Consider the following 16,060-nt stretch of genomic DNA (forward strand, 5'->3'; position numbering starts at 1 on the left):
ATGGTTTAATTACAAAACAAGGCATATATTTACATTATAATACATATATACAGTTATCACAGTTCATTGGTTATGAATAATAATAAAAATAATAATAATATGAAGACAAATGTCCACAATTATGTCATTATAATAAAATTTACATTGAAAACATTTTTCTAGGTGTTTGAACATCGAGACATTCATAAAAGCAGATTAGAGGCAAAATTAATTTACGTTTCTATGGTATTGGGAGGCTTTTATTTCTATTTACAAACATTTTACAAAATTCGCATATTAATAATAACTTTATTTATAAATAAATAAATTAAATAATAAATAACTCTTCCACTTACTAAGTACGGTTTTACAATGTTCTTAAAACTTGCTTTCTCTGTCTTTTTTGAAGGACTGTACATTTCACAACAGAGAAAGGTCACTGGATAGTTGGTGTACTTAACTTCCTGACCAGTTACATGACATAATGTAGTACTGCTGATTTAGGAGTCTAATTAATGAATAACTGTTCAACTGACTTATTGGTATGAACACTGGCATGTAAATATCAGGTAATTGCAGCAAGGTTTATTATCATTATGCAATGACTCCACTGAACAGTTTAATATTTAAAATACACTGTTTTTAATAGAAATTCTACTTTGAATTGGCAGAATATCTTCACGGTGTAATTCACAACAGTACGTTTTGAGTGTTGTGCAGTACATCAGTCATTTTACATAATCTGTGGACTCATTTAATCTGTCAACACCAAATAGGATGGTTTCCTTGTCAATAGTCTTTCAGTTTCTGGTGTCTGTTGCTCCGACTCTGGTAATGACTGTTCACCATTGTCTGGTGATGTGTCGGCATAGAATGAGCCATTACTGTGCATACCGTTCCACTCACTTTCTGGATCCGAAAACACATTGGCTGATTCTGCAGCAATATGGTCAGCATCATCCAGTGATATATCAGAAATACTAGCCATGCTGTTGTTATAGGGAGAGACTGTGAAAGAAAATTAATGGAACTGAGTTGTGATAAAAGAATAAAGTAATACACACAAAACAATACACTATTTTTCATACGTAAGGTTGAGCATAAATAATGATAATACTATCTCACTTATTAAGTTAAACCTACTGTGTAGGTCTCTTAAATATAAGATGGAAAGAGCGATGTGTACGGCACTATTAAACACAGTTGCAGGGAAATGAAGGAAATACCAAAACAGCAGCTTAATAATAAATGTGCTTAGTCACACAGGACTACTAGTATTCCACAAATACCAAGGGTTGAGGCCTGAAGACTATTGAACCCTATAGTCTCATGACAACCACATACCCAGCTATAGTCTGGGAGAAGAGTCTTTGGTACTGACAGCTCAGTAGCGTCATTCCATTGCTTAGTGACCACAGATAGCCAGCCAACAACGGACTGCACTTGAGCAGGTAGCACAAGCCACGTTAACGCTCTGCAAACCTGACATGCGTGTGTCATGAGCATACCAGCAAGTGTGATGTGCAACCAGTGCTGTCGTTTCATCGCGTGTGTTAATAGTTCAGTTCATGGTTTATTTCATTTTTGATGTTAGTATTTATTTGCTTCTGTTTCTTTTTAAACAATATTAATTGCAACAAGTAGGGCCAGCCCAACATGTGAGTGAAATGGACGAAGTAAAGTGTACTAGACAGTCAGGCCCGCAAATTGGTGTGTTCGGTGAGAACTGACTTTGAAAAAGGAAAGGAAAATGGTAAGCCCTTATTTCCTGATGCTCAGGTTGTTATGAGGGCTGCAGCAGCATTGAAAATAAGCAAGAACACGGTTGTAACAACAGGGAAAGAACAGTACAGTATAGAGTGTGGTAAGAGTGCCACAAGGCTGCACACACCAGAAAGGAGGAGCAAGTGACAGCTTTGAAGATTACAAGGAAGACGCTATGTTCATCATATATATGGCTATTATAAGAGAAGGGAACATCCCACTATCTAAATTACTCGCATCACTTCAGAGAAATGATCTTTTAAAGAAAGCAATTTTTCATTACGTACAGTGCTGAAAGACATAGGCTTCAGCTATCCAGTGTTTAACAGACAGAAAATATTGATGGAGAGAACACATGTAGAACCATTATGGTGCAGATTTCTGCACAGAATCATGGGTGCAAGATTCTAAAATGTAGTATGGGTAGGAGAAACGCGGGTTAATACCAGCCATTCATTATGTAGAGGCTGGAGTGATGGAACACCCAAGGGGACCACGGCAGTGCCTGTTGGAAAAGGAGGGCGAATTATTCTTTTATATGCAGGCATATTGGACAGTTTGGTGCCAAACTGCTTGTTAATGTTTCGTTCAAAAAAGATGTGATTACCATGAAGTCCGCAGCTCGTGGTCTTGCGGTAGCGTTCTCGCTTCCCGCACACGGGGTCTCAGGTTCAATTCCCGGCGGGGTCAGGGATTTTCTCTGCCCTGAGATGACTGGGTGTTGTGTCTTGCATCATCATTTCATTCTCATTCACTTGCAAGTCACCGTAGTGGCGTTATGATGGGCAATGCCCCTTATCAATTGCATTTTTCATGATAGGACACCAACTTTGACAATGAAAAAAGAAGACATTATTCAGCGGCTGAAATGACGGAAAGTGGATCTCAGAGAAGTTTTGAAGAAGGCACAATTACTCAAAATTGTGGCACAAAATAAACCACGATTTCTGACATATGTAATTGATGTGATCGCTAAAAGGCACAGGCATGAAATTGTTCACGTACAAGTGTCATCACAGAGGCAGCCAAAAATGAAGGCATTGTGGAAGAATGCATAGAAAATTCAACTACAGAACTGGGGGGAGCAGTGATAGTTTGAGCAGTGCTAAAGATGACTATTTTAAATCAGATTATGAGAGTAATGAGAATGGTGTTTTTTGATTAGCACAACTACAACAAACTAAAGAATGTGAGGAGTGAGCAGGCCATCGACTTATTACTATATTGTACCATCTTCAGAATATACTGCTAAATTTTCAGCCACTTGTTCTAGAAATAATTAATGTTGCTAATATTTAACAATGGAAATAAAAACTGTGCATGGACAATGAAGTGAGAAAATAGTTTTCATTTATATTGTGAAATTTGACAACTTCATGATATTTCAGCGTATTACATACTAAATAGCTCTTTTCAATTTTTCAAGATAATATATTACAAGTAACAACTATAAATAAATTCGCACGTACAAATATGACCTGCATGTTGTCGATGGTTTTGTTTCTGCTGCTAGAGAACACATACAAATAGAGACTGGGGCGGAATGCTGTAAGTCATGTTTGGCAACATTGCTGTCTGTCCGCCTGAAGTTTCAATACCAATCACTCGACTCACATATAACAATATGGGAACCATTCACTATTTTGTCCTTACCAATTCAAATTACTTTATCACGAGTGGCAGATATTTAGTGTCTCAAAACCACGTTTTGTTGTTTTGTTCTGAGTAATGACGAATGTTATTTTAACATTTCCATATTTACTAAATTTGTCTTCCAATGACTGACTATGGTAATTAAATTATTTTCTGACTGATTTTGAACTTAAAGGTACAGAATGAGTTCCTCCCACATAAAAGACTGTGTAATGTGTTCACTGGTGAACTTATTTCAGATTTGTGGTAAGGCACATGTATTTCTTTCATAACTTAAACTTACAATACAGCCTCAATAATATAGACTGATGCTGCTGTTCATAAATTCTCGTCACCATTTCCTTCAACCCCTACTACAAATTGCTTGTTTAAAAGATCAATGTTCCTTTAAAAAAGTTTGTTTGTGTGACTTCATCCAGTAATCACCATTTGTGTAACTTCATTGAAAACTAAAGTGCAAAGTGAAAGTTTTTGTTTCTAACAGTTCCAACAAAGTACAAAAACAAAAAAAGATTATTTACTTACATGGCCCATTAAGAGTAAGCTGAGATGGCCATGTACTTGAGGTAGGGTCATCAAAGTCTTCATCAAATTGCAGGTAAGTGTTGTTCTCCTGCTCTTCAGGTGACAGTGCTCCAGGTAAATCAACATCAGTCACATCATATATTTCAGTCATTGTTACCTGAACAAACAGAACCCAGATAAAATGTCCAGCACTACTGTACAACTGAATTACACTTTTAAGTTCTTAGGATAAAACATTTTTATTATAATAGAAGTAGCAGTGGATTTACCCTGTTATTTTTGTCTTGGTAATAAAATCCTATGACTGTTTCATGCTCGGATGTCACTCTAAGTATCTGCTCGAAAGTGTCATCATCAAGTGGCATCTCACTCATAGCCGAACTACATCTCCTTTGTTCTATAGCTCTGACTATATTCTTTCGTTCCCTGAAAGAAAAATTCATCAATCTTTTGTGAAATATGATTAATAATGACTGAAAAGCAGATCTATCAACAGTTACATTAAAAGTTTCTTATTTGTACTCAGTGTCTAAGTGAGGTCACTGGGAGAATGAAACGTTCATTGCTATACAGGCACAAAGAGCAAAGCAGTAATCTTTGGCATGAAAGAGTGGTTGTAACATTTTAGATCCAAAGTCAATATAATGTAGAGAAACTAACAGAGATCAGATAATTGTGCAACACCAGAACTAAGATAATAATTTGTAAACTATGTGGATTTTACTTTTATTGGTGGTGTTTGAGGCTTTCTGATGAAAGTGCTTGCTGTCATAGTTCTCAGATTCTGTAATATGCAAAAACACTAAGTGATGTGATGAGACTGCAGAACTAATTTGCTTCCACTCTCGAGTTGCAGCATGAGTGAATCATGCCAACTATCCACAATGTGACTACGAAGAGAATTTCTATGAGCACACTCCCAGCACTCGTACCATCCTGCCTGACTTTACAAGCAACTGTAATTTAGAAATACTGTGGAGTTTTTGCAACCACAGTCTTGAGACAATACGTGAGAATTATAACAACAGTCTGACTATTCCTGTAATATTGGTCTACTTTCGCTGCCTGGTCTGGCATAAGTTTTCAGTTATCACATTACATGAATGAAAAATATGGTATCTGTGGTAGTAAACTGATTTGAATGTTCCCGTGAACTATTTAGTTATCACTAGAAAGAAATGTTTTGCACAACTCTACATGACTTGCCACTATTAGGACAAGAACTGTTCCCACGTAAATACTCATAACTTTATCCATAGGCTGTTTGTTCTGTTCAATAAAGTAGCATATCTTATCCTTTTAGACAAGAAGTCACTTCGGACATTTGCAACCACCTTTAGCACTGAGTGGACTTCCATTTGCCTTGGTCATCAACATAATCTTTATTTTCATCTTATTAAGCATTTTGGGATAACTCTATCATATTTATCACAACCATATACAGCACCCTGTTGCCTCCTACTCAGGTGGCACTCCATTCTTTCATGTATGCTACTCTGGCAAGTTTTGCAGGAGAACTTTTGTGAAGTATGGAAGGTGGAAGTAAAGCTGTGAGGATGGGTCCTTAGTTGCGCAAGAATAGCTCAATTGGTAGAGCATTTGCCTGAAACAGGCATAGCTCCCGAGTTCGACTTCCAGTGTGGCACACAGTTTTCATCTGTAGTTTCAAAAATTGTATTGTTGTACCACTACTGCAAGTACTACCATATCACACTGGATAATGCAAGAATGGAAACAGAGTACCTCAGTGGGGTGACGTAAAACACTGCCTCCTGCCAGTGGTGATAGGATCTATGAGCCCCACTGCTACATGTGCAGCAAGATACATGACGACATATGTTCAACATTGTGATCCACTTTTAGTGATTTCCCAACATTTGTGAGCCCATGTGTCTTACATTACATTACTTATCTCAACATCATCTGCATCACTTCAGGTGTATTTAAATGTTACTAAGAATCACCCTATATAATACAGTGAAGATGACAGAATCCATCTGAATTTTTATTTTCAAGTTTTACGTATTAACTATAGCAGCAACAAAACGTAATAGACTGTATATCCCTTAAATCCAGTAACCATAAACTAACCACTTACAAGAAAAAGATACAGTCACAAATGAAGAAATGGGCAAACATTCATAACCAAAATGTAGCATACAAACATATTGTATTATGAAGTGGACTTTCTACACCAAATCAGTATAACATTCCGAGTGTTACATTATCTTCCATCGTCAAGTATCAGGGAAACAAATGAGTGTCAAAGAGGTGATAAAAACCCACAGATTTAAATGATTGCCTTCCTGTCTACAATCAGCGATTACATCAGTGCCAATGACATATATGTCATGTACAGTATCACTGTTCCTATCAGAATGTAAAATTCAGAATCTACTCCACTGAAGCCCCACTTGCATGGAATAAATAAATTTAACTATGTTCAGCCAATAATATGTTACCTAGATTGCTGTATCTGATGAGCCACTAGCCCCGTAGCATTGAGTAGAGTGCTGAGAAATGGTTTTACTGGACTGTTCTATTAGACTACTGCCACATTCATATGGTACCACAAATCTCTAACTCCGAGGTCATGAATATCCTTCATAAGATGCAGTATCTCCAATTTTATTTGTTACTGAAAATGGTTTTAATCCCCCATCTAAGATTTGCGTAGTTTTACTCAGTATTGCTACACAGAGAAAAGAAACATTATGTGGTGATCATCTTGTGTTGATATGCGACATAGATATCTTCAAGAAAACACTGAACTGGTCCCAGGTGCTCAATAGCAATTCACATTTTTGAAGCAACAACAAGGAATAAACTAAAGAACTATCACATTATAGGTAAAATGCATCTATTTCAAAAGTTATGAGAACTTGCAACAATATTGCTATACCATTTCAAAAAAGCAACTATTGACTGAAGTGATGGAAGATAATGTAGTGTGATGTCAAACTCTGCAATAATTCCCCTTCTCTGCTAGTTGCCTTTGTAAAAATTAAATCTGTGGAAGTTCAATTGTTGATGTGAACTGGAAGTTATCCAAAAATTAATGATATGTGACCTTTCTGGTACCATTAAATTTTCATCTCAGTAGTCTTGGATTTTCACTCTATGTGACAATTTGCTGTGTCACAGTTACTTCTGCCATTTGTTGATTTGCATGCTAGGTAGGTAGACTTGTAGGTAGGCCTGTACAAACTGCTATTAAAAGTGGTTCTACGTGCAACAAAAATAAACGGCAAAAATTTTATTAAAATCCTTCAATCTCTCTCAGCAGCTAAAATTTTTATTGCTCATTTCTTTCAGTGTATACTTTGTGAGTAAATAAAATTCTGAGCAAATTTTTACATTTCATATTGGAGCATCCCCTTGCAAGAAAGGGCTGCTGTATCTCCTACTTCACATCCACCCTAAAATTAACATAACCTATACTACTCATATGATCAATAAAATGCAGTACTGACTTTCTGCCGTAATAGTAAATTAAAGAGGAATCATCCAGATAATGATAAAAAATGATAGGTGGAGGGAAGTGGTAATGTTACACTGCCATTAAAAGTGTAGACATACCTGCTTGCCATATTCAGTGTGAAGTTCAAATTCATTTTTGACTTCAAGGGAGCATCAACTCCAGTGTCAATGTCATATTTAGCTGAAATATGAAATGAAATAGTTACAATCTGCATATCTTTATAAGCTATTTCCAATTATTTATTTTCAGTAGCAATACTTACAGCCTCCAAAGTTTGTGATTGCAAGTTGGCAGTTTATTGATGCTGCTAATTTTTGTGTTTTACTAATGTTTTCGAAGAGTTCTGACACCTGCTGAATCAGAAATTTGCTGATATTCCATAAGTTATTACCAATGTGTGGTGCTGCAGCCACGAACCTGAGATGATAAAACCAGAAGTTTGGAAACTACTAATAACAATAATATTACAAGCTATTATTAATGAACAGGCATTTACCGACATTGTTTTTAATTGTCACAAGTGGTAGAAACAGATTATAGTAATATTTTCTAATGTTATACACAAATTTTTCTGAAATTCTCAATAAATTAGTGCATGAACATCTGAATTCATGTTCTTCACTTGCATCAAAATAGGAATAGTGGCCATTTGGCATCTTTTTGACTGGAATGTTTGCTTTTGCAACTACTTCATTTTTTCCCCCGTAACGATCTTTTCGCGTATTCACCTTTTGGCTCTATTTAAGCTTTCAACAAATAACCACTTCTGTCAAGAACAACATCGCTTTCAGGCCTCTAATTTAAGGTGTTTCTCAATTTTTTTTTCTTTTCCCACCTTATTCAATAATCACAAAATCTGCTGAGTATTGATTTTCACCTATCGTGGACATTCATAGCTACGCGACTCATACTTGAAAACACTACAGGTAGAACCGACAAGGTATTCTGGGTAGGAGTGGTACCAAAAATAACTGTTTGCGGATTAAGGTAAGCCTTTATGAGAGAGCGAATCAGGCTTCGCTTTCTGACCGCATTGTAGCGCGGAGTGCAGACATTATAAACAGGCAGTTGGCCGTATGTGTGAGCAAATGAGAGTTATCAAAACCACAAAAGAAAGCAACGAGAAACGCAAAATTCAAAGCATTGGGTAACAGCTATGTTCAACTGCTTGCTGACGTAGATAATATCGCAAAGAGGGTAATTTAGGCCCTACTTGTATTTGATGCAACCACAGTTCCAAACATCCACCACATAAAACTACCATGTTAAACTGACTGCATTACACCAACTTTTGAACTTTAGCCAGCAGTCAAACATATCCATTTCTTTGTTCTAAGCTGCTAGGTCCCGTGATTGAGTTCTATGTTGCATCACACAACATGTATTTTATAGAGACCGATCAGTTGTTCACGACTGGCTTCACACCAAATTATCATGCCCCGAATTGATGTGACATCAGATCCTTGAGTTCACTGATACGATGTTGCATTTGTGCACTTTTTATTTTGAAAACACTTCTTACGCATATTATCTTTAGAAATTGGGCTTCAATAGATGATTTGCAATTCCAGTAAATGAAAACTGAGTACTTTTTCAATATTTATATACGGAAAAAAGTTATTTCTGGCCATCTCTGATAAAACTGTTCAACTGGATACAATTTGCTCAGAAATTCAATTTATTGTATAATTTTTGCATTTTGAGCCACGATTTGCATGAATTTTTCAGGTCCCTACTTATGAGACAAGACTGGTTCTTAAATCATATCAACATCACAATTGTGAAATAACCTCAATACTTTGATAATACTTGAAAACTAAGGTAAGGTAAGGTCTACACACACAAACATTTTCTTTTTAAGTTTGATCTAGTTTTGACACTATCTTTTTTAAGAAATAATATTAACAGTGGAAGTTAATTTAATACAAAAACAATATACAAAAAAACTCATACTTTAGACCCAACACCAGTTGGAACAAGATCAACAAAATCTAAGTACTACGAAGAAAATTTTCATGATTTTGGAAAGCTGTGGTACCATCATAGTGATGCCCCAGATAAGATTACAAAGGTTTTTTGAGCTACAAATATTTTTAGATTACTATGAAATAGGGGAAAATTAGAGGATGCCCGATTTGGTGAATAGAGTGGGTACTAGCATACAGTCCACATAAGACTTCAGAATTTTAAGTGCTGAACTACATTGATCATAAACAGATTCTGACATGGAAAGCTTGGTCACAATGTGACATTTTCCAACACTTTTTTTTGTAAGCGTATATAACATTCCACAAAGGAACTATGGAGCAAAACAATAGGTGATCAAAACTTGGCCAAAATACTGTATCGGGTAACAGGTAAACCATCTTCAACATCAAAATGAACAACGAGGACTAAGTTTGACGCCTGGGTTGAATTTTCAACACCATAACAGAAGCACACCTCACTTGAATAAGTTAGACAAAATGTTACAAAATGCTAGGAGACATTTCACACAAAGCCCATGTCACTTAGGAAGCATCACAGGTAGGCAGATTTGTAATCACAGAAGCTGACAAAACACATTGACAATGTCATGTTTTGTAGCTGTTGCATAAGTACACTGAACTGCTTACCTGTCAGCTTCCAATAGTGAGTGGGCATGTGGCGGAATTACACCATTATAGCCACATACATGCAATTCTGGCTGAATGATTGCGTTTCCAACTACACGCATTTGATGGGAACGCTTCTCCATTTTGTTGCCGATCACACTAATTTCAAAAATTATGTTTTCATACATACGTAACTTTGAAGAGGAAATAAAGAGAATTGCTTGTTATTTGTGAGACTTAAGGTTGAACATAACTACAACACAAGATGTTGACTCACTTTGTGAATGTGGCATACATGATGTCAACTGGCAGTACATATGGCAAACTCAATATTGATAACAGCTTCATTCCTTTGTATTGGAAAATCCAGTTAGTGAAACCATTATTAGTTGAAGCTATTGCATCTTGAAAAATTGAGACAACAGCTTCTGGTAACTTAGCAATTTTTGCAGCCTGTAACAAAAAAATAATTATAGCAACAAATTCAGAACAAAACAATGTGAGTACAGCTTAAAAATTTCCAGGTACATTTACCTACCCTTTGGTGTGCAATGCACTCTTCACAATTTGATTCTGACTCTGTGCTGAAATTGAGAGGATCTTTAATCTCATATGACGCATGGATAGTTAAACAGCGGTTACAGTTTATCATATTTCTTCTTGCCAAGAATGCCATTGCATCATCAAATCCTTGATGGCACATTTTTGCTAAAGTCTGCAAATGAATTATACAACAGAATAGAATATGGGACAAATAACTATTATACTGTTAAAGAAGCTGCATTCATTTTGCATGGAAGAGTTTTACTGTATTTCATAGGAGCAAACACATTTTACTTTAAAACTTACCTCAGGTTTAGGAGGGAAAAGAATCCTTGTAAATCTATATACGTTTTGACGTGAAAGTTCAATACTGGTGTTGGCAAGGTTTATCTACGAAAAGAGAAATGTCTCGGTAAGACAGCTATTAACTTACATGTTAACTTAAATAATTTCATATCTTTTATGGTGAAATATTAGTAAAATAGAACTGTGATTGTAAATACTCACATGGAAAAGCTGTGACGAAGTATCACGTGGACATATGTCAGATTCGCCACAGAAAGGGCTAACAGTAACTGTGTCCTCATCTAAAGTTGGAAGATTGTCACTAAAACCACCATCCATGTACCGAATTCCGTGGAACCTAGGTGGTAGAAGCCCAGAGAAGACTGGAACAAAACTGCTTGCTAGTAGAGCCTGCAAATGACAATAATAATACCATAATAAACAAGGTCAAAAGCAGTAACAGAATGCTTATGTAACTGAGCCACAACCGTAAGCCCATAAGGATCTGTGGACTGTGTAGGCGTAGCACTATGTCAAGGTAAATGTATACTTAGTAGCAACTTTAGCAAATCCATTTTTACAGCCAGCAGTTCCTTCACATCAAGTATTTCAAATGTTCTCTACTTTTGTAGAGTATTCGTCCAGTATCAAAGTGCCTCATTTGCCTCATTGACTGATAAACTACTGTAGACCTCACCCTCATGTTGCTTTCTTTGTCACATTGTCAATATATTATTACTGCACTTAAGATGACTATTGCACATATTTTTTTTACAACATTTTCATAAAAATGAAAGCTGTTAGTCTGTATAATACACACAATAACTCTGAACGTTATTGGGGATATCTTTTGTAAGGCTACAGCGAAGGAAATTATGCAGCAGCCTATTTCACAATATAACAGACTGAGTACATTCAATCCAATGAAACAGAAATAAGCATATCACTTGGTTTCAGTGAATATTAACTTTAAACTACAGTCAGAAAAAATTGTGATAGATACTCAATGGTCTTTATTGGGGAACAGATGGGCCACTGATTATTCTGAGATCTGATTATAAGCCTCACTGGAACACACCTGTGAAATATTTGCTCAGAATATTGTGACAGGAGCTAGTACATACATTTTGAAATTATGATAAAATGTCACTGCTAATCTTGGTAAAATACGGGCTTTACATTTGAAGTCTACATTTAAAAAAGTGTAAAACTGGCTATATTTTAAACAAAATTATACTTAGTACAACATGTTTTCATTTTTATAGCTCCCCAAAAAGAAACTGTCTGTATTGTCTGCTTAGGTCCAAGATTAATCACAATCAAAAGCATTAAATTTTTGTCAGAGGGCTTACCTGCATTAAGTCTTCCTTGCTGTTGAACTGCGACACAATTACATTTTTCCTATCATATACCCTTGTCAATGATATATGCAATTTTCCATTCACTCTTAGGTGAGCATCTTCAGGAAGTACCTGTAAACACAGAAATTAAACTGTTCACTTCATGTGAGGCAAATCCATAATACTTATTACTGTAGCTATTAATGAAAGGGTTCAGGGAAAAAAAAATCTGTTCTTATGACGGTCACAAAAAATTAAAAATTACAAAAACGACAGAGCATTAAGCAAGGTACACAGCAATACGAATACCTGAGATGTAGTTAAGATACAATAGTTCTATCTTACTCATACAATACATAGCACCCACGCAAAGGAAGCTGAAATTGAACATCGCCGATGTATCACATAAAAGCGGTGAGTGAATTAAGTGCACTGAAGGTTTTCTATTTGGATTAGGCTATGGGAGAAAGAGCATGGTAATAAATAGTGTTGTGAAATAAGGGAGTTCCTTAGGGCAAATTATTATGGGGCACAGGACATGACTAAACACAAAAGCATGGAGAACATTCATTTGTGGTTTCAGAGATTCTGCTATTTCACTGTTAGACAGACAGCTCAACAAATTCTAAAAAGATAGTGTTATACTTAAATTATTACTAACCTTATCGAGGCCTTCAAGCAAAAGATTCTGGACATTAAAGGATGGGTTAAATGGTCCCAGTGTCTTCTTTCTAGCTTCTTGTACAACACGTAAAACATCTGTTGTGATTTCACCTGCAAAACACAATGTCATGCTGCAATTTACTATTTGTATGTAACTCCTTAAACTAATCATAAAAGTTAGCAGAATGTTCCAAATACATCTTCAAAAAAAATGAAGAACTACTAAACACTGCAGCAAGTTTCATGAGATAAGAGTGCAGCTCAAAGTGGAAAATAATTTTCAAAATAGGAAAAACAAAATATTAAGTTATTTTAAATGGAATATTTCTGCGGAGTCCAGACAAGCACATCTTCAATAATATTAAAATTCCCTCAGCATCTACATGCTGAAGGTCAGAATGCCAGATACTAACATCACTATAGCACATTCCCCTATTTATAAAGAAATTTAAGTGTATAAATAAAGGCACAACTCATGTGATTGTGGTATGTGGTATTTTCTTTTCTTCCCTATTGTACTGGATAATGATCACTGGTGCTGTGATTATTCTATGCTTCAGTGTCTAAATTAATCAGTTCGCTAAATCAAATTCCCAAATATTTTCACCACACTCCAGTAATTATTTATACCCCATAGAAACCTCTTTTCACTGTCATAATCTTTTCCTATAGAGGTTCTTCGTACAGGAGTACACCTGAAAAGTTTCCATAAACTTCTGTGAAATAATTTTTCCATATATTACAGAAGATGCATGCTATTATAGAAAGCATTTCACCTACAGGGAGCACTTTGAGAAACAAATACAATCTGGCTTATTCATCCAGCTGTGATACATATTTATGGTGTTCAGTGGCCTGCCAGATTACTGTTTCCTGTGAATACCGTGAAAAAGAAACTTCCTGGCAGATTAAAACTGTGAGCCAGACCGAGACTCGAACTCAGGACATTTGCCTTTCACGGGCAAGTGCTCTACCATCTGAGCTACCCAAGGACGACTCACTACCTGTTCTCACAGCTTCAGTTCCACCAGTACCTTCTTCCAGGAGTGCTAGTTCTTCAAGGTCTGCAGGAGAGCTTCTGTGAAGTTTGGAAGGTAGAAGACTAGGTACTGGCGGAATGAGAGCAGTAAGAATGTGTCGTGTGTCGTGCTTGGGTGCCTCACATGGTAGAGCACTGGCGCACGGAAGGCAAAGATCCAAAGTTCGAGTCTCAGTCTCGCACACAGTTTTAATCTGCTAGGAAGTTTCATATCAACACACACTCCACTACAGAGTGAAAATTTCATTCCGGCATCATGAAAAAGGTATATTAAATCATTTTAGGTGACTATGCTCACTGGACTGCATAGGCATTGTTTCTAACCAATCACGTCTTCAAAAGTGTACTAGAAGTATCCAGGTTTAATTTGATGAATGCAAGAACAAAATGACTTTATTCCTAGCTTGCACTTAATACTGGATTACAATATTACATCGTGATCCTTCCCAGGGAGAAAAAGGCTGTTGAGAGCCTGTTAGTGTCCTTTATACAGGGCACCCGTACCTGGTGGCAAAGGGGAGGGGGGGGGGGGGGCGTGCACGACCTTCCCCAGTCTAGTTCTCAGGGACAAGAAAAAAATACGGTGTAGTTTTATGGTTTTCCTTCGAGAAAATGATTTAAAAGTCTGTACTATGTAGGTTTTTAACATCTTCGGAACTGGGCCTTTTTTTACGAGATACTTACACAAGTCGCCATTCGTCTTCCGAAATAATAAAAATACTCCATTCCCGCAGTCTAGGAGTCCCCACCCTCTCTCTCCAACAAACTATGGTAAAGGCGCCTTTGCTTTCATTATTTCTCACTGAATTTGAACAGAACACTTACTGTAAGGAATACTATAAAACATCATTGAGCACTGATCAAGATTTACACGACTAAATCTTTTGGAGTAGGAATCTGCTCTCAATGCCAAATATTGTCGCGCGCCATAGTAAAATTGGTGGGTATTTGTGCAGTTTCGTCCAGCCCATGAAACTTATTTCGTGACTAAGTCTGTGTTTCCGCGGTTTGCGCACTGTCCGTCATTTTCAACATCTCTCCTGACACTTTTGCTCTGACCTCAAAATCCATGGGCGGCAGGGTCACAGCTGATAATCGTAAGGCTGTCGACCTCAAATGACTGCAAATGTGCGTCTGCTCTCGTATCGGATATTTTCATTATCTCATTTATACCCGTGGCCGCTGTCTAGCTTCCACCTTTCTCCTTCATTGAGCAGTTTCTGCGTAGTACCTAGATAAATAGTGATCTGAACGAACTGAGAATGTCCCCCTTCGACACAGTTTTCTTTTGTCGCCAGCGAGACTGAGAAGTACCTGTTTTCTGATTTATCACGTGTTATTCAGCCAAAAAAGAGAAAAACAAAAATCAAAAACTTGTTCGCCGTTTCATTTTTATTTAATTCGTAATAACTGGAAGGATATCATATAAAATAGATCGGATTGATAAAAATAGGAAATTGGTGGACTGCCGCAAAAAGGATAAGAATATGGCTTAATGCTTCAAGTGCTGGGACCAAATTCCAATATGCAGACATCAAAAATGAATTCCCCGCGGAAAGTGACACTACCGGCAGAGGTATTAAATTTTGAATATGAAAGCTCTACATGAAAAGTGAAAATCGACTAGCGAATAATGGTTGACTGATTAGTGACATGATTACCACGCAAATATAAGACGACACAAATTTAGCTAGACAGCATACAGGACGGTTCGAAATGTACAGCCGAAAAAGACTGCAGTCAGATCTCTGAAGCAGTGAAAAGGAAGAAGCTGAAGACTCATGGAAATCTTGTAAGACCTTTTAAATTCAATTCAGAATACGTGTAAATGAGATGATGTCACTGAGTTCTGCTCCCGTGGGTGTGAAAAAGACAAGTTTGCGAAGTACTTCTTTTTAATAGTTCAAGCAGATATGACAAATAGCAAATAAAAACTTGTGTATTTATTAATTATCGCTGTAGTAACATTTTCTCTCGTTTATAGGATTTTTAGTTTCTCGCAATTGTTTTTAGAGCGTATCAAATATTTCTAAATCTTCCATTACTTATAGACGGCTAACAATCGCAATTTTGTCACATTCTGTCGGCTTTATTCAGCTTTCTACTCGTGTACATAATTTATCCCACTTGATGTCGATATTTCTAGCTTATGATGATCGCAAAGCATAAACATTTTCGAGACTGGCGATATGTT

The 16,060-nt window shown here is 36.6% G+C and overlaps 1 protein-coding gene across 1 annotated transcript in view; it reads right to left on the reverse strand.

The window, feature by feature from the left end:
* Positions 1-271: 271 nt before the first annotated feature.
* The window catches only part of LOC126094768 (patatin-like phospholipase domain-containing protein 2), a 31,447-nt gene continuing 15,658 nt past the window's right edge, over positions 272-16,060 (reverse strand). Inside the window, exons 2-12 of the mRNA XM_049909318.1 lie at positions 12,826-12,938; positions 12,177-12,296; positions 11,047-11,235; positions 10,846-10,929; positions 10,535-10,711; positions 10,274-10,449; positions 7,665-7,819; positions 7,501-7,582; positions 4,191-4,347; positions 3,922-4,078; positions 272-987 (exon numbers count right to left, since the gene is read on the reverse strand). Of these exons, the coding sequence (XP_049765275.1) occupies positions 734-987; positions 3,922-4,078; positions 4,191-4,347; positions 7,501-7,582; positions 7,665-7,819; positions 10,274-10,449; positions 10,535-10,711; positions 10,846-10,929; positions 11,047-11,235; positions 12,177-12,296; positions 12,826-12,938 (1,664 nt within the window). The 3' untranslated portion in view covers positions 272-733. The remainder of the gene's footprint in view (positions 988-3,921; positions 4,079-4,190; positions 4,348-7,500; positions 7,583-7,664; positions 7,820-10,273; positions 10,450-10,534; positions 10,712-10,845; positions 10,930-11,046; positions 11,236-12,176; positions 12,297-12,825; positions 12,939-16,060) is intronic.

The sequence above is a fragment of the Schistocerca cancellata genome, chromosome 8, assembly GCF_023864275.1.
Source record: "Schistocerca cancellata isolate TAMUIC-IGC-003103 chromosome 8, iqSchCanc2.1, whole genome shotgun sequence".
Lineage (NCBI taxonomy): Eukaryota > Metazoa > Arthropoda > Insecta > Orthoptera > Acrididae > Schistocerca > Schistocerca cancellata.